At 46.7% G+C, this 25,264-nt stretch overlaps 1 protein-coding gene across 4 annotated transcripts in view; it reads left to right on the forward strand.

Moving 5' to 3' along the window:
* The window catches only part of as3mt (arsenite methyltransferase), a 41,661-nt gene that overhangs the window by 6,828 nt on the left and 9,569 nt on the right, over positions 1 to 25,264 (forward strand). For 3 of the 4 annotated variants that reach the window (XM_059652971.1, XM_059652969.1, XM_059652970.1), the window contains 8 exons: positions 2,034 to 2,161; positions 5,472 to 5,622; positions 6,641 to 6,777; positions 9,852 to 9,921; positions 10,409 to 10,490; positions 12,392 to 12,523; positions 16,740 to 16,882; positions 18,485 to 18,619. In XM_059652971.1, coding sequence (XP_059508954.1) covers positions 2,082 to 2,161; positions 5,472 to 5,622; positions 6,641 to 6,777; positions 9,852 to 9,921; positions 10,409 to 10,490; positions 12,392 to 12,523; positions 16,740 to 16,882; positions 18,485 to 18,619 — 930 coding nt within the window. In that variant the 5' untranslated portion in view covers positions 2,034 to 2,081. Of the gene's footprint in view, positions 1 to 2,033; positions 2,162 to 5,471; positions 5,623 to 6,640; positions 6,778 to 9,851; positions 9,922 to 10,408; positions 10,491 to 12,391; positions 12,524 to 16,739; positions 16,894 to 18,484; positions 18,620 to 25,264 lie in introns of those variants that run through there. The other variant, XM_059652973.1, reaches the window with a different exon arrangement.

Here is a 25,264-nt window from a genome sequence, read left to right on the forward strand (position 1 = left end):
ACCAAAGATCCTTAGACAGCACCTTCCAAACCCTCAACGACTTCCATCTAGAAGTACAAGGGCAGCAGATATATGGGAACACCACTGTCTGCAGTGTTTAAAAGACATTTAGATAAGTACATGACAAAAAACTGTTTGGCGGGTTATGGGTCAAGCGCTGACAAGTGGGACTAGTTTAGTTTGGGATTATGGTTGACATAGACTGGTTGGACTGAAGGGTCTGTTTCCATGTTGTATCACTCCATGACTCTGTGGGAGGAAGTTCCTTCACAGTTTTGAATGAGAATTACAGAATATAGAAATGATATGCTCTAATTTGAGGTTCCTGCATTAGTGGAAAAGTCTTGTGAACACCTGTCCTGTTGAGCCCTCTCGAAACCTTTCAATGAGACCACCTTCGTTCTGCTAAATTCTCATGAAACACCTGACCTATTTAACTGTTTGCGATAAATCGACTCTTTCATCCCTGGAATTGGCCTCATGAATCTCTTTTTGAAATGCCATGAGTTTGAGTTTCACTCCAGGGACCTGAGGACTTTGCTGCACTGATGTTTCAGCCTCGAATCTGAAGGAGCATCCGAGTGAGAGATTAAACTAAAGCCCTAGATGTTTGTAAAATACCCTGCAGTATTATTTAAAGAAATGAGGTGGTACCGTGGCCGTCATTTATCCATTGAGCAAAAACAGGTAGCCTCGCTGTTTCCCGTTGACGTTCATGATGTTGTGCCATTCACAAATTGATTTTCTGCCTCACAACACTTTGCAACCAAGAACATACCTTGCTTTTTAATGAGCTGCAGGGTGTCCTGAGCGCTGAAGGGTGCTATATAAATGTGGTTCTTCTCTCCTTTCCTGGCAAAGATGCAACATTCAGATAATGAAAAGCTCGGGTTTTGATCTCACATTGATAAAGTCAGGTTGAGCCATCACCAGCCATAGAGAGACAGCGAGAGAGAGATAGAAAGGAAGCCAGCAAGCATAATCTGCCATTTCTTGTCACATCCTCGGGAATCTTAATGAAGAGACAAGGATAACTAATCATCACTCGAGATATCAACATTGATTTACCTGATAAATTGGTGTTTCTTATCAGTTTGCTTGAATAGAAGTTGTTGGCTAAGACATGGGGACACTTGAAACAGACAAAAACAGAACCTCAGCTGGTCTGGTAGCATCTGTGGAAAGAGAAACAGTGTTCAATGTTTCAGATCCAATGACCCCTCCTCTGGAGTTCTAAAGAACTTGTAACATTCATTGCATTTCAGTTTACACACATGCTGCCAGACCACCTGAGTTTCTCCGGCAGCTTTCGGTTTTTGTTTCAGATTTCCAGAATCTGCCGTTTTTTTTGGTTTGTTGGACGTGGCTTCACATCCAATAGCTGCAGAAAACTGGGGAGGCAATGGACTAGTGGTATTATCGGTAGATTATTAATCCAGAAACTCAGCTAATGACCTGGGGACCGGAGTTCAAACCCTGCAATGGCAGATGGTGGAAATTGCATTCAATAAGGAATATGGAATTAAGGGTCGACTGATGACCATGAAAACATTGTCAATCCTCGGAAAAGCCCATCTCATTCAGTAATACAGGGAAGGAAATCTACCATCCTTACCTGATCAGACCTACATGTGACTCCAGACTCTCAACAATGTCATTTACTGTTCACAGTCCTCTAAAATGATCTAGCCAGCCACTAAGTTGTAGCTGGCTGGGTTAACAAGTGAGAATAAAGAAAATTGGGGATGGATATTAAAGTAACAATTGCCGGCGAGACACAGATCTTGTGAGAAAAGGGATTTTTTGCACTATATTGTTTATTGTGCCATCTCCCAGAGAGTGATGAGAACAACGGACTTAGCACATGCTGCTGAGGTCAGTAGATGCTTTTATGAAGAAGCTGAGGGAAAAGGGAACAGAAAGACATTGTGTTGGGATGAGGTGAAGTTGGGATAAGAGGTTTGTGTTATGTTGATTGTTGGGTCTAATCCCTGTTTCTGTGATATGACCGTTTTGTCATGCTCTGTCTCAAGGATTACTATGGAAGGAGACTGCAGAAGACTGAAGATCTGGTCCTGAATATGTGTGTCACTCCTGCTAAACCTCTCCCTAACTACGTACGGGATGTCTTGAAGGCTGTTCATGAAGAAGTGAGCTCAAAGTAAGTAATCAATCTACATCTAATTTCAGTAAAGCATACAGGCAAAGCCAACAATCTCATTATCCGTATTTGTCTCACTTATTTATACCCAATTTAATTATAACATTTAGAGAATAATATGTAGAGATGGATGAACACAGCAGGCCGAGCAGCATCAGAAGAGCAGGAAAGCTGACGTTTCGGGCCTAGACCCTTCTTCAGAAATATTGTTACATTTCTCTTTCAGTCAAAATGCCACTCATGTTGTTGGCCCCATGCATGCTGTGTTGGTCCCGGAACCGCTATTATTTCCCCTGAGCAAATGCTATCAATGCTGAGGGAAGGCAGTGGCCTAGTGGTATTATCGCTGGACTGTTAATCCAGAGACCCAGATAACATTCTGGGAACCTGGGTTCAAATCCCGTCATGGCAGATGGTGGAATTTGGATTCAATAAATACCTGGAATTAGGAATCAAATGATGACCTTGAATCCATTGTTGATTGTCGGAAGGACCCATCTGGTTCACTAGTGTCCTTAAGGGAAGGAAACTGCGATCCATACCTGATCTGGCCAACATGTGACTCCAGACCCACAGCAATGTGCTTGACTTTGAACTGCCCTCTGGGCATTCAGGAATGGGAAATTAATGCTGCCTGGCCAGCAGTGCCATACTAGAATGAATAAAAAAAAAATCTGTAAGCCAGTAATTACTGGCAGAGTGTGCTGATGACTAATATGATGGCAAGGCAGAAAGATTGTGTCTTTGGCCAGGCAAGCTGCACACAAAGACTGTCCTCACCAGGGACACTTAGGGCTTTGAGGAACCTGAGCTTGTGCACCGGGGTTAACTGATAATCTAACAGCCAGACCGAGTCACCCTGTGCTGTCACTTCATCGATCATAGAATGGCAGAATGCCTACAGTGTGGGAAAAGGCCCTTCGGCCCAAGAACTCCACATCGACGCTCAGTGCATCCCACCCGGACCCATCCCCATATAACCCACCTAATGTACACTTCCCTGAACACTGTGGGCAATTTAGCATGGCCAGTCCACCTAACCTGCACATCTTTGGACTTGCGAGGTGATTACACATGATGCTTCATACAGGGAGTCTCAATTGGTCAACAGCACATTGTATCTGGATCTACGGATAGTGAAGGGAGAAGATCCAAATTTCTTTCTATTGTATGTTTTTTAAAAAAATTGTTGATGGGATATGGATGTCATAGTCTGGGCAGTATATATTAGCAGTCCTGAATTACGCCTTGAGAAGGTCCTTGGGGAGAGAGCTCCAAAATGACACTGAAGGAACACAATGATAAAAACATGGAGATGTAGAAAAATAGGAGCAAGAGTAGGCCCATTTACCCCATCGCGCCTTCTCCACACATCACTATGGTCATGGCTGACCTTCGAAACCAATCCCCTGTTCCTGTTTTCTCTCCGTACCCTTTGATCCCTTTGGCCCTAAGAGCGATATTTAACTCCTTGAAAACATTCAATGTTTTGGCCTCAACCACTCTCTGCTGCAGAGAATTCCACAGCTTCACTGCTCTTCGGGTGAAGACGTTTCTGCTCATCTCAGTCCTTAGATTGTGACCCCTGGTTCTGGACTCCCCAGTCTTCGGGAACATCCTTCCTGCACTTACACTGTGTTAGAATTTTACAGATTTCTCTGAGATACCCCTCAGGCTTCTAAGCTCTAGTGAATATAGTCCTAACTGATTCAGTCTCCTTTCCTACATCAGTCCTGTCATTCCCAGTTCTGGTAGATATTTCCTGAGTCAGGAAAGTCAGGTGAGTGGCTCAGAGGGGAACCTGCTAATGGTAGTGTGCCCTGTAAACAAGGAATTTCTCCTACTGTTAATGCCTGTGTTCGGAAGATTTTTAAATTGACCGAATAGTGGTAGTTGTGAACAGTGGGGTCCCGGAGTGGGATTTGAATCTGGAGTGTTATGGCTGAACGATAGGAACAATACCCACTACCCCATGAGACCCTCTAAGACATAGAATCGTATGATCCTTACAAGGCGGAAGTGGATCACTCGGTCCAACTAGCCCACAATGGCCCTCCGAAGACCATCCTACCCAGACCACCCTCCCTTACTCTGTCCCTCTAACCCCCCATCTCACATCCCTAGACAATTCCCCATGGCCAATCTGCCTAACCTGCACATCTTTTGTCCCTGGGGGAAAACTGGAGCACCCGGAGGAAACCCACGCAGACATGAGGAGAATGTGCAAACTCCACACATCCTGAGGGTAGAATTGAACCCGAGTCCCTGGTGCTGTGAGGCAGCGGTGCAAACCACTGAACTGCCCTGCTGCCTCCATGACAAGTACCTTCCACATTGAAGAGAAGTGCTGTGGGGTTAGGGTCCAAGCTCCAATTGGGATATGAGAGAAACCCCTTTAAATAATAAATACAAGAGAAACTGTAGGTTGAAAAGTTCTCATGGCCACCGCCGTAATGTCCTCTCCTTACAGTTAGCAGATGAGAATGATTTTTTGCTCTGCACCTGAATTGCGAGTAATTGTGAGAGAGAGGGAGCAAATGTTGAAAGGCATTCCCCACACCCTTGGCAGAGTGTAGCCATCAAAAAAGCAACTGATGTTGAGATAAGGAACTGAATGACTAAGAGGTTTGTCAGGGATGGGTAGTTAGCACTGCAGACTGGTAAAAACAAGACTGTCTCCCATTGAACCTCAGCAATGCTGTCTGTCAAGTTTAAAGCCACATTCTCACTCTTTGTACACCTGTCCACAAGCTGCTGAGAGGACCAGTTTGGGCTCCTCTTTAGTTTGTATCCACCAGCTGGACACAGCGTCGGCCACGACACCGTGACCAGACATATCAACAAGACAGCTAAGCTGCAGCTGCCTGTGCGGAGATCTCAGAGATGGGGGCCTCGGGTTTGGAACTCCTGCTCCCTAGTATCATTCTGGTCAGTGGTTGGAGGAGAGTGGACTGTTGTCTGTGAAGACATTTAGTCTGGGACTGAATATTGGGGATGTGAAAGTGGATAAATATTCTGCATTAAGCTCTGGCACCAGGGTGATTTTGCCTTGAACCCCACCCTGAGAGAGCAAATGGGTCCAAATTCAAAGGAAATGTTGTAATATTGGTTACCTGTTGTTCCTGTTGTATCAAATGGGTCTAATTTTACAGCTGGTTTGAAGAGTTAACCTGGGCATGATGGGCCAAATGGCCTCCGCTTGTACCATTTGCTTTTCTGATTCTCTGAAGGTTTTTATATTGGACCTGTGTGCTATGTGCATTATTTGTACTTGAAAAGGTTTTGAGTTTGACTTTATTCTGTTTGATAGGTACTACGGATGTGGTCTTGTGGTTCCTGAATGTTTGGAAAACTGTTGGATCCTGGACCTGGGAAGTGGGAGTGGCCGGGATTGCTACATGCTCAGCAAGCTGGTGGGAGAGCGCGGTCATGTGACTGGGATTGACATGACCGAGGGGCAGGTAGCGTTTCAGATTGGGGCAGTCAGCTCCTGAAGGGGATAGGGGAGGGAATGTCTTCAGCACACCCTCAACTCTGCTGCTGTTTCTGAACGCAGGCTGGCGAGAAATCGCAGTGCTTCAGTAGTGAAATTACAACAAGGAGCTGCACTGACACATATCGGAAAAATGTCCTGGCCCTTTTCAACCTCACCATACCTCACTCTGTGTCACTTTACATTCTCCCAACTCTGTTTTTTGTGTGTGTGTGTGTGTGTGTGACCGTCTGTGTAACTGGACGCTGACCTATGGGACCATTCCCCATCACAGTTTGCTGATTGAACCTTTGCCTGAAGCTCTGTACTGCCTCGTGATATTGTACAGTAACATAATCTTAACAGTGACATTTACACAACAGAGTGCATGGCTGTCACTGAATTGGTTTATTATTTAGATTAAAACATAAGAATATAAAGTGTTTTTGACATGAGTATCTGTTTTCTTTAATTTAACCAAGCAATAAGTATACTCTGTAGATTTCATTTGGTGTAGCAATTACTTTCAAAAATATTGTCAGACAGTGCTTGTGAATCTCTGCATGTGTATGTACGTGTGTGGATTTACCTCCATGCACGTGAGCATGCATATGCTTGTGTCTGTATAAATACATGCCATTACTGTGCCTGTCTGTGCCTGTGTGCACACGGACCTCTAATTGTCAGTCTGAGCATGTGTGAGCAAGTGTGTGCCTGCGTCTGTCTGTATGTGCACATGCTGTGTTTACCACTGAAAAGAAATTCTTTTGACGTTATCACACTGCTGTTCACAGGAACGTGCTGTGTGCAAATTGGTCACCACCACGACAATGTTAAAATAGTGACTACATCTCGGGGTTTGTAAAGTTCCGAGTATGTGAACACCCAAGTCTTCCTTTCCTGACCTTGATAATATTTGTTTGCAGATGAGAAGAGCCATTGTATTAATATTCTAGTGGTCCCTGTAAATATTCTTTCATTGTGTCTCTGTTGCTGTTATGTTACAGATACAAGTTGCTCAGAAGTTTATTGAGTATCACACTCAGCTGTTTGGCTTCAGTAAGCCCAATGTTGAGTTCCTTCAAGGCTACATTGAAAATCTCAGCGATGCTGGATTGAAGGACAACAGCTTTGATATTATTATGTAAGAAAGAATTTGGATTATTTTCTTCTTATAGTCATCAGACAGTAGCAATGAAAGTATTCTTCTCTGAACCTGTGCAGGTAGAAAAATAAAGGCAGTTTCTGGTCAGATGGTTGGCTCAGTAGGTGCCAGGATTAAGTTACTCACAGCCAGACCTCCTTAACCACCCCCTTTACCTGTGATGCAAATTTCAATGAATTATGTACCTGAACCTCTAGGTCCCTGTTCTACAACACTCCCCAGGGCCCTACCATTAATTGTATAAGTCTTGCCCTTGTTTGATTCAGCAAAATGCAATACCTCGCATTTATCTAAATTAAACTCCATCCATGTGGGAGCATCCATACTGTTGCTCGGTAGGGACTCACATAGCAACAGTTCAGCTCAGCACTGTTTCTCATGGGTGATTAGGGATGGCCAGCAAATACCAGGTGAACTATTAATACCCACATCCTGTGACCAATTACCTTAAAAAAAGTTTAAACCTGCAAGTCAGATCACAAGAGAAAACGAATTGGCAGTCATTGATCTCATTGAATGACAGAGTAATGGGTTGGGCTGAATGGCCTGCTTCTGCTCTGTTTACTGGCCTTGTGGACTAGTATCAACTTTGCAAAATAGACACAAACATTGCCACAAAAGACTCTGCGGCTTTCAATGCCGGCAGTGTTGACCTTCATCAGGTTAAAGAGTTGGGAGAATAGACTGAAGAAGTTGGGACTGTTCTCTCTTGAGAGAGGAGGGCCAAGCGGAGGTTTTCAAAATCATGCGTGGGCTGGACAAAGTAGATGGCACGAGAAAGAAGTATGAGAGAGCAAACATTTACAGTGATGTGCAAATGTAGCAACGTGAAAATGCAGATCCCTTGGGTCTGGAATGCTCTGCAGGTGGAGGCTGGTTACTCAAGAGGATATTAGATAGAAGTGAGCAAAAGGCAGGAGATTGGCACTAGGTAATAGAACCAGCCCAGAAACGATGGGTCGAATACCCTCCTCCTGTGCAATAAAGCTCTGCATTAATGGGTATCTAACTTTTTAATGTTCTTTGAAGCTGGGCAATGAATATGGATGAGATTAGGATGCATGACCTTTTTGGGGCTGGCGGGGTGTCAGGGACTGGTTGGAAAATGTAAATCAGAGACAAGGAAATCTTGTCCTCAACTGATGCCCTGCTGCAATTCCCGACAAATAGCTCTGGATGGGGATCTGCATCTGGATGTTTGCAGAGGAAGCAGCTTCGTTAGAGAGTCAGGAACCAACCCTTGGACACGAACCAGGACCCAATTGGGAGTTTTGCAAGGTGGAAAATAAAGGGGCGGCCACCTGATTAGTTACAGGAGCATGACCACGGAGACGGAGGGGCGTTACCAGGGAAACGGGCCACATTCTGACCTAACTCAGTAGGCATTGCAGTGGCTGCCACCCAAGAGAGATTTTAACAATAATGAGAATCTGCAACTTCAGACTAACCTGAGAAGGTGGAGAGCTTGAGAAGGAGGGGACAGGAAGGGAAGTAAAAATTAGTGTGATTCAGATTCAGTTGCACTGCAAGAGATTTATCGTCAAAAATTCACTTCTTTAAATAAGACCAGAAGATATAGGAGCAGGCCATTCGGCCCATCAAATCTGTCCCACCATTCAATGAGGTTGTGGTTGATCTGATCATCCCCAATTTCCCGCTTTACTTCCATAACCCGTTGATTCCCTTACCCATTAAAATCTGTCTACCTCATCCTCGATAGTACTTAATGACTCAGCCTCCATTGCCTGCCATGGTAAAGAAATTTGCAACGTAGAAGCAATTCCTTATCATCTCTATCGTCAATGTGCGACCCTTTCCTCTGAGATGATGTCTCTAGTCTGAGCCTCTCCCTTAAGGGGAAACAACCTTTCCACACCTCCCCTGGCAAGCCCTGTAAGGATCCTGTATGTTTCAATAAGGCCGCCTCTCATTCTTCTAAATTCCCGTAAGCATTTTTTTAAGCTTTTTATTTGAAAGGACAAATGAGTTTTCAAGCTTAATTTTTTAGTGGGGATGAAACATTAACTGAATTAACAGAGATTATTCTCTTGATATTAAGGCAATTGTTGTTATTCCTGGTTCCATCAGTTTCGTAAATGAAACGCAGAATAAGAGCACAGCAAGATGCTAGCAGATTAATTCCGGACTGATCATTCAAAGTTTACATCTTGCACCAAAAAATATGCAGTGACAAAAATTAAACAACTTAATTACATCCTGAAATGTAGATTTACTACTTAGAAAATGAATCATTTAAAATAAGCAATGATGAATACATGGAATAATATTCCAAGGTGCCTTTAGAAACTCTCCAGATTTGGCGGTGTTGGTAAAATGGGACCTTGCCTGAAATGCTAAATCAGCGAAGAGCATTCCAGCCTCTTTTCAAGCTGCCCATCAGGGTGAGGTTATGTGTTTGTATCTGCTGCTGGATAGATTGTCCCTGTAACTATTCCACACAGCCTGCTGCACGATAGAACATAGAACATAGAACAGTACAGCACAGAACAGGCCCTTCAGCCCACAATGTTGTGCCGACTAATTTCTGCTCTCCCTACAGCAGTGTCTGTGGCTGCGTTTACACTACTGTAGTGTTGATACTGAGTCCGACTTTGTAGCCAGTCTGACCTGTGTGAAGTGTGAGCCTGTTGACCGCTCCACCCTGAGTGGAGTGGAAAAAGCCAGATCCACACCTCCTCCCCTCCCCCGAAGTGGAGGGAGCCTGACGTCCCAGCCTGGACTGGCAGGAGCCTGACTTCGCTCTGAGTGGAGGGATTTTCTGATATTTGCACTTCCAGGTGCTGCTGTGATTGCAATTCAGCTGGATATGACGTTTGAGCTTCCCGTTTGTCCGGGTATATGTCCTCGGGTGTCATATATTAAACCAATCTTACAGAGGGGAACAGAGATTGTAGGGACTGCATTTCTGAAGAAGGGTCTAGACCCGAAATGTCAGCTTTCCTGCTCCTCTGATGCTGCTTGGTCTGCTGTGTTGATCCAGCTCTACACCTAGTTATTACAGAGAGAAACAGTTTTGTTTTGTTTTCTTTCAGATCAAACTGTGTGATTAACCTGTCGCCTGATAAAAAGGCTGTGCTGAAAGAAGCTTATCGAGTGTTAAAGGTATGCACACCGTGTTCCCCCAGTGTCTGAGAATTTGCTGCTGTGTTTGGAGAACAGATTGTTGCCTTGAGCTGCCTATTTGTTATTGCCCTGGGTCAGTCGCTGCTCTGCTTTCCTTCACAAAGCTGGTCGTCTGCCTGGGTGTTAGAAAAATGCCCCTCCCAGTTTAGCAGTTGTGGTATTCCAGCCCAGTCTCCACAGCATTGAATGGAAGGATATGGAGGTTCTGCTTCAGTTATGTAGATCATTGGTGAGACCACAGCTGGGGTACTGTGTACGGCACTGGTCGCTATACTTATGGAAGGATGTTAATATGTTGGAAGCAGTTCAGAGAATGTTTACTAGATCTTATTGAAGGGCTGAATGGCTGACTGTTGTTCCTTGTTCATATGTCAATTGCACAGATGCGCGACCCATTGTAATTATGGACGAATAACATAGGTTCTTACGAACAAATGCTGACATGGAATGCTTTGTCCAATATTAGGATGGGGGAGAAATGTACTTTAGTGACATCTATGCTGATTGCAACCTTCCAGAAGCTATAAGAACACACAAGATTTTGTGGGGTAAGTGGCAAAGGAACATGATTATTTTGTAGCAGTGGTAAATGTTCCAGAGAAATTGATTCAAATTCCATATTCTTCCAATTGCTCATGCGAGGACAATGTCCATCTTATTGAGAGCCAATGAGTGAAGGATGGAGATCCAGAGGACAGGGCATTGCCAATTTTGAGGAGATTTAAGAAAGGAGAAAGGGGGCGACTCCAGGGTGGGAGCAAAGGGAGTGTGAGTGATGTATTTTGGAATATTCAGAGATAGTGGGAACTGCCAATGCTGGAGAATCTGAGATAACAAGGTGTAGAGCTGGATGCACACAGGAGGCCAAGCAGCATCAGAGGATCAGGAAGGCTGACGTTTCGGGCCTTGACCCTTCTTCAGAAATTAGGGGAGGGGAAGGGGGTTCTGTAATAAATAGAGAGAGAGGGGGAGGTGGATGGAAGATGGATAAAGGAGCAGATCGGTGGAGAGAAGACAGACAGGTAAAGGAGGTGGGGATGGAGCCTGTAAAGGTGAGTGTAGGTGGGGAGTTAGGGAGGGGCTTGGTCAGTCCAGGGAAGATGGACAGGTCAAGGAGGCGGAATGAGGCTGATAGGTAGGAGGTGGGGGTGGGGCTTGAGGTGGGAGGAGGGGATAGGTGGGAGGACAGGCTCTGGGAGGCGGGGGCGAGCTGGGCTGGTTTTGGAATGTGGTCGGGGATGGGAGATTTTGAAGCTTGTGAAGTCCACATTGATACCGTTGGGCTGCCGGGTTCCCAAGCGAAATATGAGTTGCTGTGGGAAGGGGAGTTGAAATGGTTGGCGACTGGGAGGTGCAGCTGTTTAGTGCGAACCGAGAGTAGGTGTTCCACAAAGTGGTCCCCAAGCCTCCGCTTGGTTTCCCCAATGTAGAGGAGGCCACAACAGGAACAGCGGATGCAGTATACTACGTTGGCAGATGTGCAGGTGAACATCTGTTTAATGTGGAAGGCCCTCTTGGGGCCTGGGATGGAGGTGGGGGGGCGGGGGGAGGTATAAGGGCAAATGTAGCACTTCCTGTGGTTGTAGGGAAAAGTGCCAGGAGTGGTCGGGCTGGACGGGAGTGCAGAGCGGACAAGGGAGTCACGGAGAGAGTGGTCCCTCTGGAGTGCAGGTAACGGTAGGGAGGGAAAAATGTCTTTGGTGTTGGGATCGGATTGCAGATGGCGGAAGTGTCGGAGGATGATGCGTTGGAGGTTGGTGGGCTGGTACGTGAGGACGAGGGGAATTCTGTTTTGGTGGTGGTTACGGGGAGGAGGTGTGAGGGATGAGTTGTGGGAATTGCAGGAGACGCGGTCGAGGGCGTTCTCGACCACTGTGGGGGTGGAAGTTGCGGTCCTTGAAAAACGAGGACATCTGGGATGTCCGGGAGTGGAATGCCTCATCCTGGGAGCGGATGCGGCAGTGGCAGTTGTCGCTGTTGTCAGCTGTGCAGCAAACTGCAGGAGTGAGCTGTCTGCTTCATGTAGAACCTTCTGGATTTTGACTTCCAGCCGCTGAAGAGTTCATTACCCCCACCCTCCTGTGCCCTCTGCCGCAGCATTGATTTTGCTGGTTTAAAGTTGAGGGAGCGAAACAAAAAGGAAAAATGTGGATGTGGATGAAACTACCAGGTTTAACTTGATGAACCACCGATGTTGTGTGCCCAGCTTGTGCGTTTTTGACCTCAATATGTCTGTGAGTACCTTTGTCAATCTTACCTTTGACTTCAGGTGAGCACAGGGCAGCAAAGGAGAGCAAATCACTTGTCCAGGTCCGCAGGGCTTTGGCTAAGACCTAGCGATGGGTTGCCAGGCTGGTTTTTGTTGTGAACCTTGTGGTAACCTGCCTTCAGTAACCGGGTAACACGATGTATTCTGTCCGCTGAACTTAGTCTGATCATCTCTGTTCAGGCGAATGTCTCGGAGGAGCTCTGTGGTGGAAAGATCTCTTCACAATCGCAGAGGAAGTGGGATTCAGTACCCCTCACCTCGCCGCTGCCAAGAGAATTAGTGTGACGAATGCAGAGCTCAAGGAAATTGTTGGTAAGAACTCAAGGATTGACAGATCGGTGTTTGCGTTCCAACGTATTGCCTTCAATCCGGGCTGCTGTTTCTCCGAATGTTTCCCAACGTGACTTGTGTTTTCTCCCTCACGTTTTTGTGTGAGCCTAGCCATTGGGGGAGGGTTTCGGGGAACGGGGTTGAGCGAGGTGCAGGCAGATGTTCCCTGGAAAGGAAGAAGCAGGCTCTGAGATCAGTCTCTTCAAGTTGCCTCCTCATCAGCAGACACAAGTGTAGGGAGTTCCAGGGGGCCGTTTGGAAATCTGGCCCGAGTCCATGATACCGTGGCTGCCTCTCAGCCTACAGCCCGAAAATCTTATCTGGTGGCCCTCATTTGGAAAGTACTGAGTTAGAGCAATAGAATCCCTATAGCATGGAAGCAGGCCGTTCAACCCAGTGAGTCCATACCGACCCACTGAAGAGCATCCCTCCCAGACCCACCCCCTCACCCTATCACTGTAACCCTGCTAACCCACCCAGCCTGTACATTTCTGGACACTGTGCGACAATTTAGCATGGCCAATCCACCCTAACTTGCATATCTTTGGACTGTGGAAGGAAACCGGAGCACCCGGAGGAAACCCACGCAGACCCGGGGAGAATGTGCAAACTCCACACAGACGGTCACCTGAGGCTGGAATCAAACCCAGGCCCCTGGTGTTATGAGGCAGCCATGCTAACCACTGAGCCACCGTGCAATGACCAGGGTTAACTTAAACTTCTTCAGTGGAGGAGATGGTGTAGTGGTGATGTTAATCGTAGTAATTGAGTCCCAGGTTATACTGCAGGGGCATGGCTTCGAATCCTGATGGTCAGATTTGAATTCAATGAAAAGCTAGTCTCATGCCCTTTAGGGAGGGAAATCTGCCATCCTTACCTGGTCTGGCCTACATGTAAATCCAGACCCTGAGCAATGTGGTTGACTCCTAATTGCCCTCTGGACAATACATACTGGCTTAACCACAGATGTCCACATTCTGTAAACGAATAAAAGAAGACGATATTCTATGCAGAAACTGACATCCAGTCCCATCAGGCTTTCCTCAGGAGCCAAAGATCACAGGCTGTTTTGAGAACGTGTGTTGCTGTATGTGGGCTGTTGGGTGCAGCTTGTTTCCAAATGAATCTGCTGCTTGCAAGTTTTCTGATGTGGATGCAGCCAAAACAAATGTGTTTTGCCTTTTGGAGTGGAGCCTTGAATGTGACCCACACGCTGGTCATATCAGCAGCAGCAGGCAGAGTCAATCCTTTCTTACCTTGTGTTAGAATTGATCATTTTGTTTTTCTCTTCGTCTCCAAAACCTTGAAGATCTAATGTGTTTTGAAGATAATTGCTGGGATGAGGGGAGCGAGTAGGAGGCAAGTTTTGAATAGCAGTCAAGGATTGCTGGTGTTAGCTGGTGCTTGTTTTGTCTATCGAGAGCTGTTTATCTGTGTGATGAGCCTTTGTGTATTTTGTTAGACTGAATGCTGAGAGAGCTGGCATTTATATAGCACCTTTCTTGGCCATCCCAAAGTGCTTTTCAGCTGATCTTTAATACTTTTCTGAGGTAGTCACTGTTGTAAGGTGTCAACCAATCCTCCCCACAGCCTGCACCCTGATCATCTGTTCTTGGGAAGCTGCCCCTAGGCCGGGAGAGCTCTCCTGATATTCTTCAGAATAGTTCCGTGAGATCTTTTACATCAGGGAGGGCGGGTTTAGCTTCAGATTTGTACCCCACTCAGAAGATGGCACCGTGGGCAGCCCGTCAGGACTGCAGTGGGAGCATCAGTGTAGATTTATGTGCAGAGGGAGGGTCAGGAGTGGAGTTTGAACTGACAAACGTGTGATTCTAAGGTGAGCTGTCGCTGCTGTCTTCATTGTCTGACTGTAAACTCAAACTCTATAACAGCTGTGACCAAGAGTCAACACACCACTAGTGCCATACACATTCAAAAACATTCATAAACTGTGATGTTTAAAAGATGGAGCGTTTTATTTAATATTTCCATGGGATGTGGGCCCTGTTGGCAAGGGCACGTCATTGTCTATCGCTTTAATTACTGGAGATTGTCTTGGAAACCAACAATGTCAGAGGTAATAAGTCACATCACTGTGGGCCTGGAGTCACTTGTAGGCCAGACCAGGTAAGAACAGGCAGATTTCCTTCCCTGAAGGACATTGGTGAATGAGGTCAGTTCTTTTTTAAACGAGTTTTAGTGACTGTACTATGGCCGTCATCACTGACACTTGCTCCATAGAAAATGGGAGCTGGAGTAGGCCCTTAGGCCTTTCGAGCCTGCTGCACCATTCAATTTGACTATCCAACTCTATTTTTCTTAGACATCCATGTCCAATGACTTGAGGCTAAACAGCAAAGGCAATTAGTTGTGAAAGTTCATTTTCTGGTCTGCGATAACACAGTGTGGAGCTTGAGGCACGAAGCAGGCCAGGCAGCATCAGAGGAGCAGGAAAGTTGACGTTTCAGGACCCTTCTTAGAAATGGAGAGGGGGAAGGAAGTTCTGAAATAAATAGTGAGAGGAGAGTGGGGTGGGGGGGAAGAGAGAGTGTGGGGGGAAGAAGAGAGAGTTGGGGGGAAGGGAGAGTGGGGGTGAGGGAGAGAGAGCGAGTGGTGGGGTGAAGACAGAATTGGGGGAGGGAAGAGAGAGCAGGGGGGAGGGAAGAGAGAGAATAGCCTTATGAATAACACTCACATCCCAAGAAAGAACAAAGAACAGCCATGGAACAAATGATGCTCATAATGCTGAATTTACTGAGAGGGATCTGGTTGTCCTGGTGCAAGAAACACAAATGGCTAGTCTGTATGCAGTTAAGGACGTTAATGGAATGTTATAATATTTTGAAAAGTGAATTGAATATAAATATATGTGAAGTTATGTTTCAGTTCTGCAGGGTATTGGTGAGCCCAAACGTGTACAATACTCATCACCTAATGAAAGAAAGTATCTAACTGTGTTGGAAGGAGATCAGAGTATATTTCAGAGTATATTTGCTAGACTACTAACTAGATAAGCACATTGCTTTACGAGGAATGGTTGGACAGGCTAGGCTTATATCCCCTGGAGTTTCTCCTGAGGTGAAAAAGGTACTGAGCTGCTTTTTTTTGAACCAGTACATTCTTCATGATCTTTAACCACCCATGGTGCTGCTAAGGATGGAGCCGGGGGTGGTGTTCCCATGCACATCTCCTCCTTTGTCCCTCTAGATGGTCGAAGGTACTGTCCTGCCCTCACTGCTCACCTGGCTGATGATACCGTCAGAATCAGAGATGTGAGGAGGGAGATTTTCTTTTTATTCTTCCATGGGTGTCACTGGCAAAAACAACATTTTGTTGCCTGTCCCCTGGGTGTGGAGTCACATGTAGACCAAACCAAGTTAAAATGGCAGAGTTCCTTCCTGAAAAAAACTCAGCGAACGAGAAAGGGTTTTAACAACAATCGATGATAATATTGCGCTTACCTTCACTAAGACTAGCTTTTCAGTTTCAGATTTTATGAATTTAAATTTGAATTCTGCCATCTGCTGTGATGGGATTTGGGCCTGTTTTAATTGGATGGTTGTCACATCGACATAATGAGCCAATGTCCCCATTATGTGCTGAAACATTCTGTAATCATATGACAGTGTCACGTGAGTCTCTCTGTCCCTTTGCGCTCTCTCTCCCCTCATCTCCCTCTCTCCCTTCAACCACCCCCTCCCATATTCTGTCTGTCTGTCTCTCACAAAGTCTGCTACCTCTCTCTTCCCCCACCTCTCTCTTCCTCCTCCGCCCACCACTCTCCTCCTCCTCCGCCCACCACTCTCTTCTTCCTCCGCCCACCACGCTGTTGCTCCTCTGCCCACCACGCTGTTGCTCCTCTGCCCACCACGCCCTTGCTCCTCCGCCCACCACGCTCTTTTCTTCCCCCAACCCCCTATCCCTCACCCGGCCCCCTTCCTCCCCCACCCCTGCGTGTCTCTCTCTCTCTCTCTCTCTCTATCCCCCCCCACTCCGTGCCTGGTAAAGCTGTCTACTCTCACTCACAGATTAATGTATGCTCATCACCTCCTAAATCCTCCAGCTGCCACAATGTGCTCATTATTCAAATTTATGTCACGGTAAAGCGGTAGAAAATTTTAAGTTTCAGTTTCCAGCTGAGATGATTGTTGTAATTTTTACTTCAGACCATTTCAAATGTTCTTTTCTCTCCTCTTAGGAGACTTCAAGTTTGTTTCTGCCATGTACAGATTGTTTAAAATCCCAGCCAGCTGTGCGAAAGAAAAATGCTGCGTAACGTACAATGGATCAATCCGAGGCTTTAAAGAAAAGCTGGAGTTTGATGTCAACTACACTTTTAATGTAAAGCTCAGGTTTCAAATCCCAATCTGTTCAAGATTTACAACTAGAAATGGTTTTGATTATCCGAGAGGGTACGATAATACGGACACTGGACTGGGAAATCAGAGGCCACTGGTGAAAATCCTCATAGTTCCAGAGGATCACTGGACTGTTCTGAGAGAGAGAGAGAGAGAGAGGGAGGGAGGGAGGGAGATAGAGCGCGGCAAGTGGTGGTGGTTCCACCTGGAGGTCACCGTGCCTGAGGTGAGAGGCTAAGATTTAGAGAAGGTAACCCCAGCTGTTGCGGGAGTTAAAGCCATGCTGATGGTGTAATTCCTCGCAAACCAGCTGTCCAGCCATCTGAGCTAACCGATCCCTAAAGGACTGGACTGAGAATGCTCAGGGGCCAGTGGATTGAGAACCCAGGGTACGACCCAGACGTATGAGTTCAAGTTGAACTAGGGATAGTTGAGGAATTTTTTTTAAAGAAAGCAAAATCTAGAATTTTTACGTGTGCTAGAATCAGTAATGGTGATTGTGAAACTAAAAATCCATCTGGGTCACAGTTTCCCATCAGGAAAGACAGTTTGTCATCTGTACCCGTTGGACCCTCGCTGTGACTCCCAGACCCGAAATAATGTGATTAGTTCTTCATTCTGAAGGGGATCTAGCAAGCCGTTCAGATCTATTCAGTCTTCTCAAGGGCAGCTGAACATTGGCAACCAATGCTGGCCATTCTCACGTCTTGTGAAACCAAGCTGTTGAGGTGTAAGAAAGCTCAAAACGAATGAATTCCAAGAAGGAGCAGTGAACTGACCAGACAGTGACCCTTCACAGCTGACTGTACAATTCTGGTCACCACAGTACGAGAAGCATGTGGATGCTTTGGAGAGGGTACAGAAATAGTTTATCAGGATGTTCCCTGGTATGGAGGGCATTAGATATGAAGAAAGATTGGATAGACTGGGTTTGTTTTCACTGGAACACAGGAGGTTTAGGGGCGACCTGATGGAGGGTTATAAAATCATGAGAGGCATGGATAGGGTGAATAGCAAAGGCCTTTCCCCAGTGCAGGTGAGTCCAAAACTAGAAGGGTATAGGATTAAGGTGAGAGGGGAAAGATTTGAAAAGGACCTAAGGGGAACTTTATCGTGCAGAGGGTGGTGTATGCAAGGAATGAGCTGCCAGAGGAAGTGGTGGAGGCTGGTACAGGTGCAACATTTAAAAGGCATCTGGATGGGAATATGAATAGGAAGGGTTTAGAGTGAAATGGGCCAAATGCTGGCAAATGGGACTAGATTAATTTAGGATATCTGGTCAGCATGGACGAGTCCTGAAAGGCCTTTTCTGTGCTATACATTTCTATGACTGTAAGGTGCTTATCAATTAGAAAATGTGCATAGAAACTAGCTGAGTCTTTCGCCGTTCTATCCACTTGATCACAGTTTGCAGAACCTCCTCTTCCCTCATGGCCTCATCCTGTGTCCTTTGTAAACCATCTAACCTTATTTCCTGTACCCACTTGCTGTGGTAGCGAGGTTTTGACATGGTATGGCTTGCCTTATGACCACCTTTTCAGCTCCTTCTGAATTTAACGCTGTTTTTTGAATTCCTGTTGCTCAGGAAGGTGAGGTGGTAACTGTGGATGAAGAGGTGGCAGCAATTCTCCAGGCATCGCGATTTGCTCGTGCATTCAGCATTAAACCAGTTGGGAAAGTGGCTGCATGTTCTGGAGAAGATACACCCACAAAATCAAAGGTAAAAGCAATTGAAATTTATAACGGGGATAATGGGAACTGCAGATGCTGGAGAATCCAAGATAACAAAGTGTGGAGCTGGATGAACACAGCAGGCCAAGCAACATCTCAGGAGCACAAAAGCTGACGTTTCGGGCCTAGACTGATGAAGGGTCTCGGCCGAAACGTCAGCTTCTGTGCCCTTAAGATGCTGCTTGGCCTGCAGTGTTCATCCAGCTTCACACTTTGTTTTCTTGAAATTTATAACGAGTCATTCAGCCTGTCCCCCAAACAGGCAGCAGTGCTGAAATCCTGAGTGAGGGTGAATTTTAGCCGGAGAATGGCAAGGTGTGTGTTCCCTAGAATTTACAGCACTGAAACAGACCACTCAACATGAGAAGCATTTTGGCCTGTTCCAAGCCTACTTCAGCTTTCCCTATTAGCCAACCATTTATCCCTCTATTCCACGTACACTGAACTAAAGGGTGGGCACAGTGCAGGTCATTCAGCTCAGTTGACTGGAAGGCAATGGAGGGTGATGCCAGCAGCATGGGTTCAACCCTTGTACCAGTCGATGTTACCATGCAGGATTGTGGCTTCCCAGCCTCAGCCATCTAATGAGACATGGTGACCCTCAAGCTAAACTCCCTTCTAGTGTCTGTAATGAGAAAATAGACCTCTCGGACTGTGACAACTTTAGTTTGCACTTAAACACCACCCTTTAAATATAGCTGTGCTCCTCACCTCAACTGCTGTATGTTGTTTCGTCAAACAGCAGAGATGTGTTGTGTTGTATAGTGGATCAGAGAGGAGAGAGCAGCAATGTTAGCTGTGACAAGTGTTCATTAGACACAGTGAAGAAAGCACACAATAGAGACAGAGGCACCCCGATACACAAAGAGCAAGGGTAGAAGATAACTGAGTCAGATTTTCCCCAGAGTCACCACCCCGACTTGGAAATATGTTGCTGTTCCTTCAACGTCACTGGGTCAAAATCCTAGAATTCCCTCCCTCTGAGTGCTGTAGCACATGGACCGCAGCAGTTCCTGGAGGCAGTCCCCACCAACTGCTGTGCAGAGCTATTTATTCATCTCTGAAACAATCATGATACTGATGACTGGATTTAATCTCCAGGGTGATTAAGGAAGGATTATAAATACAAATGACGATCCTCATATCCCGTGATCAAGTACGTTTTTTCTTAAAACCCTGGGAGATTTTCTTTTAAAAGCTTGGTGGTCTCTCAGCCTGGCACAGTTTCGGTGGCGCCCTCCAGTGTCTCAGTGATTCCAGAACAATCTTCCAGCCTTGTGAAGCCAGGCACAGTCTGGATCAAAGCCCAATGCAGACTGGAGGCTAGGTGGTCTGGGCGGGAACACCGTTTCTCTGTACTTTTTTGTCTCTATGTTACAACTCATTCCTAAATCTGCATTGCTGGACCTTTTTTCACTTCTCTAACTTTGCAAGAACTGTTCCTGGAAAAGCTGTACCTAGGGACCTTTGTACCTGAGATGGTGCCACAAACAGCGACTTGTACGCTTTTCCCTGCACACATTGAAGTGCGTGTGACAATAAAGCTAGTTCTAATTCTTAAAGGAAAAAAAGATAGTGGATTCATCTGTCTGATAGCTGTGGTTTTCACCTGAAAGAACACGGCTCAAAATGAACAATCAGATGTACGATATATATTTTGTGGATTTTGTTTTGGGCTCTGAACGGAGTGCAGCAAACATTTGCCAGACTGATTCCTCAGGGAGTGCGGGGTGGCTCTCATAGAAACTTGTAAAATTCTACTGGAATTAGACAGGGTAAATGCAAGAGCGGTGTTCTAGGGAATCCAGAACCAGGGGTCACAGTTTATATGGGAGGCTGTTTCGGACTGAGGTGAGGAAAGATTTCTTGAATCTCAGAGTGGGGAGCCTGTCAAATTTTCTGCCACAGAAAGCAGTTAACATCAATACTTTAAATGTTTTCAAGGAGTTGGATATGAATTATGGGGCTAAGAGGATCAAATGGTATGGGGGAGAAACTAGGGACAGGTGACTGCGTTGGATGATCAGCCATGATCATGGTGAATGGGGGAGCTGGCTCGAGGGTCTGAATGGCCTACTCCTGCTCCTATTTCCTACATTTCTGTGTAAAGTTAACAATAAGTTAAAATGTTTACTGAGATAATTTACAGTACATAGTAAGCCCCAAGGATGTAGAAAGGCAGTGGACAGAGGGAAAATTTTGGCAACAATAAAATTAGTCCAGGATGCATAAAAAGAATATCAAAACTTTGAATTTCTAGATCTTTTTAACTATGAAAGGGTGGAGAGGCTGAATGGCTGTGAGAGTTGAGACTGTCAGACATTATGTGAGTGTATTACACTGCAGACGTTCCCCGTCATTGATTACAGAATGCAACATACAGTTCAAGACAGAAACTGTTTCCATTCAATTTGAAACATGAAGTATTGCTCCACACAATTACGATTAGATACAAATTCTGCGTCCTGCTGCATTCTCTAATCTCGTTAACCTGTGCCACAGTTAAGGCTGGTGTGAGTCTGATTGTGTTGGATTGGAACAGGATAATGCTGATAAACGTTTGTTTCTGTGTCACACAATGACTCGGGCACTCTCCAGTATCCCATTGCAATGATAATAAAGTGTGAAGATGGATGAACACAGCAGGCCAAGCAGCATCTCAGGAGCACAAAAGCTGATGTTTCGGGCCTAGAGCCTTCATCAGAGAGGGGGATGGGGACAGGGTTCTGGAATAAATAGGGAGAGAGGGGAGCGGACCGAAGATGGATAGAGGAGAAGAGAGGTGGAGAGGAGAGTATAGGTGGGGAGGTAGGGAGGGGATAGGTCAGTCCAGGGAAGACGGACAGGTCAAGGAGGTGGGATGAGGTTAGTAGGTAGGAAATGGAGGTGCGGCTTGAGGTGGGAGGAAGGGATGGGTGAGAGGAAGAACAGGTTAGGGAGGCAGAGACAGGTTGGACTGGTTTTGGGATGCAGTGGGGGGAGGGGAAGAGCTGGGCTGGTTTTGGGATGCAGTGGGGGAAGGGGAGATTTTGAAGCTGGTGAAGTCCACATTGATACCATTGGGCTGCAGGGTTCCCAAGCGGGAATATGAGTTGCTGTTCCTGCAACCTTCGGGTGGCATCATTGTGGCACTGCAGGAGGCCCATGATGGACATGTCGTCTAAAGAATGGGAGCGGGAATTGAAATGGTTTGCGACTGGGAGGTGCAGTTGTTTATTGTGAACCGAGTGGAAGTGTTCTGCAAAGCGGTCCCAAGCCTCCCGCTTGGTTTCTCCAATGTAGAGGAAGCCACACCGGGTACAATGGATAAGGTATACCACATTGGCAGATGTGCAGGTGAACCTCTGCTTAATATGAAAAGTCATCTTGGGGCCTGGGATAGGGGTGAGGGAGGAGGTGTGGGGGCAAGTGTAGCACTTCCTGTGGTTGCGGGGGAAGGTGCCGGGTGTGGTGGAGTTGGAGGGGAGTGTGGAGCGGACAAGGGAGTCGCGGAGAGAGTGGTCTCTCCGGAAAGCAGACAAGGGTGCTCCACACAACCAGCCCAGCTCTTCCCCTCCCCTCCACTGCATCCCAAAACCAGCCCAACCTGTCTCTGCCTCCCTAACCTGTTCTTCCTCTCACCCATCCGTTTCTACCACCCCAAGCCGCACCTCCATTTCCTACCTACTAACTTCATCCCATCTCCTTGACCTGTCCGTCTACCCTGGACTGACCTATCCCCTCCCTACCTCCCCACCTATACTCTCCTCTCCACCTAACTTCTTTTCTCTCCATCTATCTTCTTTTCTCTCCATCTTCAGTCTGCCTCCCCCTCTCTCCCTATTTATTCCAGAACCCTCACCCCATCCCCCTCTCTGATGAAGGGTCTAGGCCCGAAACGTCAGCTTTTGTGCTCCTGAGATGCTGCTGGGCCTGCTGTGTTCATTCAGCTTCACACTTTATTACCTTGGATTCTCTAGCATCTGCAGTTCCCATTATCACTGATCCCATTGCAATAACCCCATTTTGTCTCCCAGAGTGTTATTTTGAGGTGGGACTGGCAGGATAGAGATGAGCTTGGTGGAGGAGTGGGGATTGGTGATGGGAATGGGTGGGAGAGGCGGGATAGAGGTGAGCTTGGTGGAGGAGTGGGGATTGGTAATTGGTGATGGGAATGGGTGGGAGAGGCAGGATAGTGGTGAGCTTGGTGGAGGAGTGGGGTTTGGGGATTGGTGATGGGAATGGGTGGGAGAGGCGGGATAGAGGTGAGCTTGGTGGAGGAGTGGGGATTGGTGATTGGTGATGGGAATGGGTGGGAGAGGCGGGATAGAGGTGAGCTTGGTGGAGGAGTGGGGATTGGTGATGGGAATGGGTGGGAGAGGCAGGATAGAGGTGAGCTTGGTGGAGGAGTGGGGATTGGTGATGGGAATGGGTGGGAGAGGCGGGATAGAGGTGAGCTTCGTGGAGGAGTGGGGATTGGTGATGGGAATGGGTGGGAGAGGCGGGATAGAGGTGAGCTTGGTGGAGGAGTGGGGATTGGTGATGGGAATGGGTGGGAGAGGCAGGATAGAAGTGAGCTTGGTGGAGGAGTGGGGATTGGTGATGGGAAGGGCTGGGAGAGGCAGCTGTGGAGCAGAACACACTCTTGTCCTGACTTCACACAGACACTTACAAACACTGGGTGGAGGAGTTTTGGATTCTGTTAGTTGGGGGAATGGCCTCTCGGGAGAGCAGCAGCTGCTAGGGCAGTCGCACCTCATCGGGCACAGGCGTATAACAGGGAGGGTTAAAGTGTAGATCAGTATCGATAGGGGGGACTATATGGTCAGAGACACAGTGAGACATTTCTGTGGCCACAAGGTGAAACCCCAGGGCAGTGTGCTGTCTCCCTGGTGTCAGGGTGAAAGATGCCTTTGAGCAGGCACGGGGGGGCATTAGGAAGGGAGAGGGTCAGCAGCCAGAGGCTATGGTCCATATTGGTACCCACAACATTGGCAGAAAGAGAGATGAGGTCCTGCAAAGGGAGCTAGGGAGGAAAATAAAAAGCAGGACCTCAAGAGTTGCAATCTTGGGATTACTCCCTTGTCATGCATCAGTGAGGCGAGGATTAGGAAGGACTTCCAGTTAAACCTGTGGCTAAACAGTTGCTGTCATTTGGGATTTCTTCCAGGGCAGAAGGGACCTGTACAAAAGACCGGTACGGGTTGCACCTGAACTGGAGGGGCACCAGTATCCTGGCAGAATGATTTGCTAGTGCCACTGGGGAATGTTGAAAGCAGTGGTTGGAAGGCGGGAACTAGAGCAGAACTGTGGAGTGATTGAGAAGAAGGTAGAAATTAAGTCAAATCTAATAGCAAGAACAGGTAGGGCCAGGTTAATGAACATGGTGGGACTGCTGTTTCCTGGACGGGAGTATATTAGCTATGAGGGAGAAGTTGGATTGTTATTTCTAGAACATCAGTGGCTGAGGGACGACCCTACAGAAGGATATAAAATGATTAGAGGCTTAGATAGGGTGGACAGTTGGACTTTCTCTCCCAGGATTGAAATGTCTAATACTAGGGGGCATAGGTTTAAGGGAAGAGGGGGACAGTTTAAAGGAGATGTGCAAGAAATTTTACACAGAGGGTGGTAGGTGCCTGGAACACACTGCCAGAGGAGCTGGGAGAAGCAGATATGATAGCAATGTTTAAGTAGTATTTAGGTAGACACATGAACAAGCAGAGAATAGAGGGATACAGACCATTGGCAGGTAGATGGGATTAATTTAGAATGGCATTGTGGTCAGCACAGGCATGTTAGGCCGAAGGGCCTGTTCCTGCGTGGTTGTACTTTCTATGGAACGCTGTCTATAGTTTGGAAAATAATGATGCTGCTTTGGCCAATCTGGCAGCTGCTCGAATAATTTCAGCACAGTTTGGTAATCAGCTGTTACACACAGCCTTGTTTCACTCGTTCTGATACACAGAACAACAACCTCAGCTAATATTGAAATAGCATCTTTTCACGTCAAAAGATGGGAGGCTTCATGGCACAGTGCAAGCCAGAGGCTTTAGGTTCAAATCCCACTGCAGGACTTGATGGCCACAGAATGTGCATTTATAACTAATGAAGCACATCAGTTAGCAGCCTGGAAATCTTTTCGGTATGTTTGTGGCTGGTAGGAAGAGCTGGGGGGGTTTCAGTGAACTGTGTACTAGGTGCACTGCTCTAGTCACCCCATGTCCCCCAAGGGACTCCATGTTTGTGCCATAAGTTCCAATGGAAGCAGGCTCCCACTGGAAGAGGAATGTAAGCATAAGGAGGTACGAAGCCATGGAGCATGGTGGGTGAGATGTTTCAAAAGGGGACATTGCTTGGATAGGACTGTGCCAGTAAGGTGTACTCAGAGCCATGCTTTCCAGACCTAGTTATGTAGCAGCCTTTAACTCCCTGCTACAAAAGCAAAGTCCCTGGAAAAGCTCAGCAGGTCTGGCAGCATCTGTGGAGGAGAAAACAAGAGTTCTGACGAAGGGTCACCAGACCCGAGAAGTTAACTCTGTTTCTTCCTCCACAAATGCTGCCAGACCAGCTGAGCTTTTCCAGCAACTTTGCTTTTGTTCCTGATTTACAGCATCCGCAGTTCTTTTGGTTTTTAACTCGCTGCTATTCTGGT

This window comes from Stegostoma tigrinum, chromosome 20, assembly GCF_030684315.1.
Source record: "Stegostoma tigrinum isolate sSteTig4 chromosome 20, sSteTig4.hap1, whole genome shotgun sequence".
Lineage (NCBI taxonomy): Eukaryota > Metazoa > Chordata > Chondrichthyes > Orectolobiformes > Stegostomatidae > Stegostoma > Stegostoma tigrinum.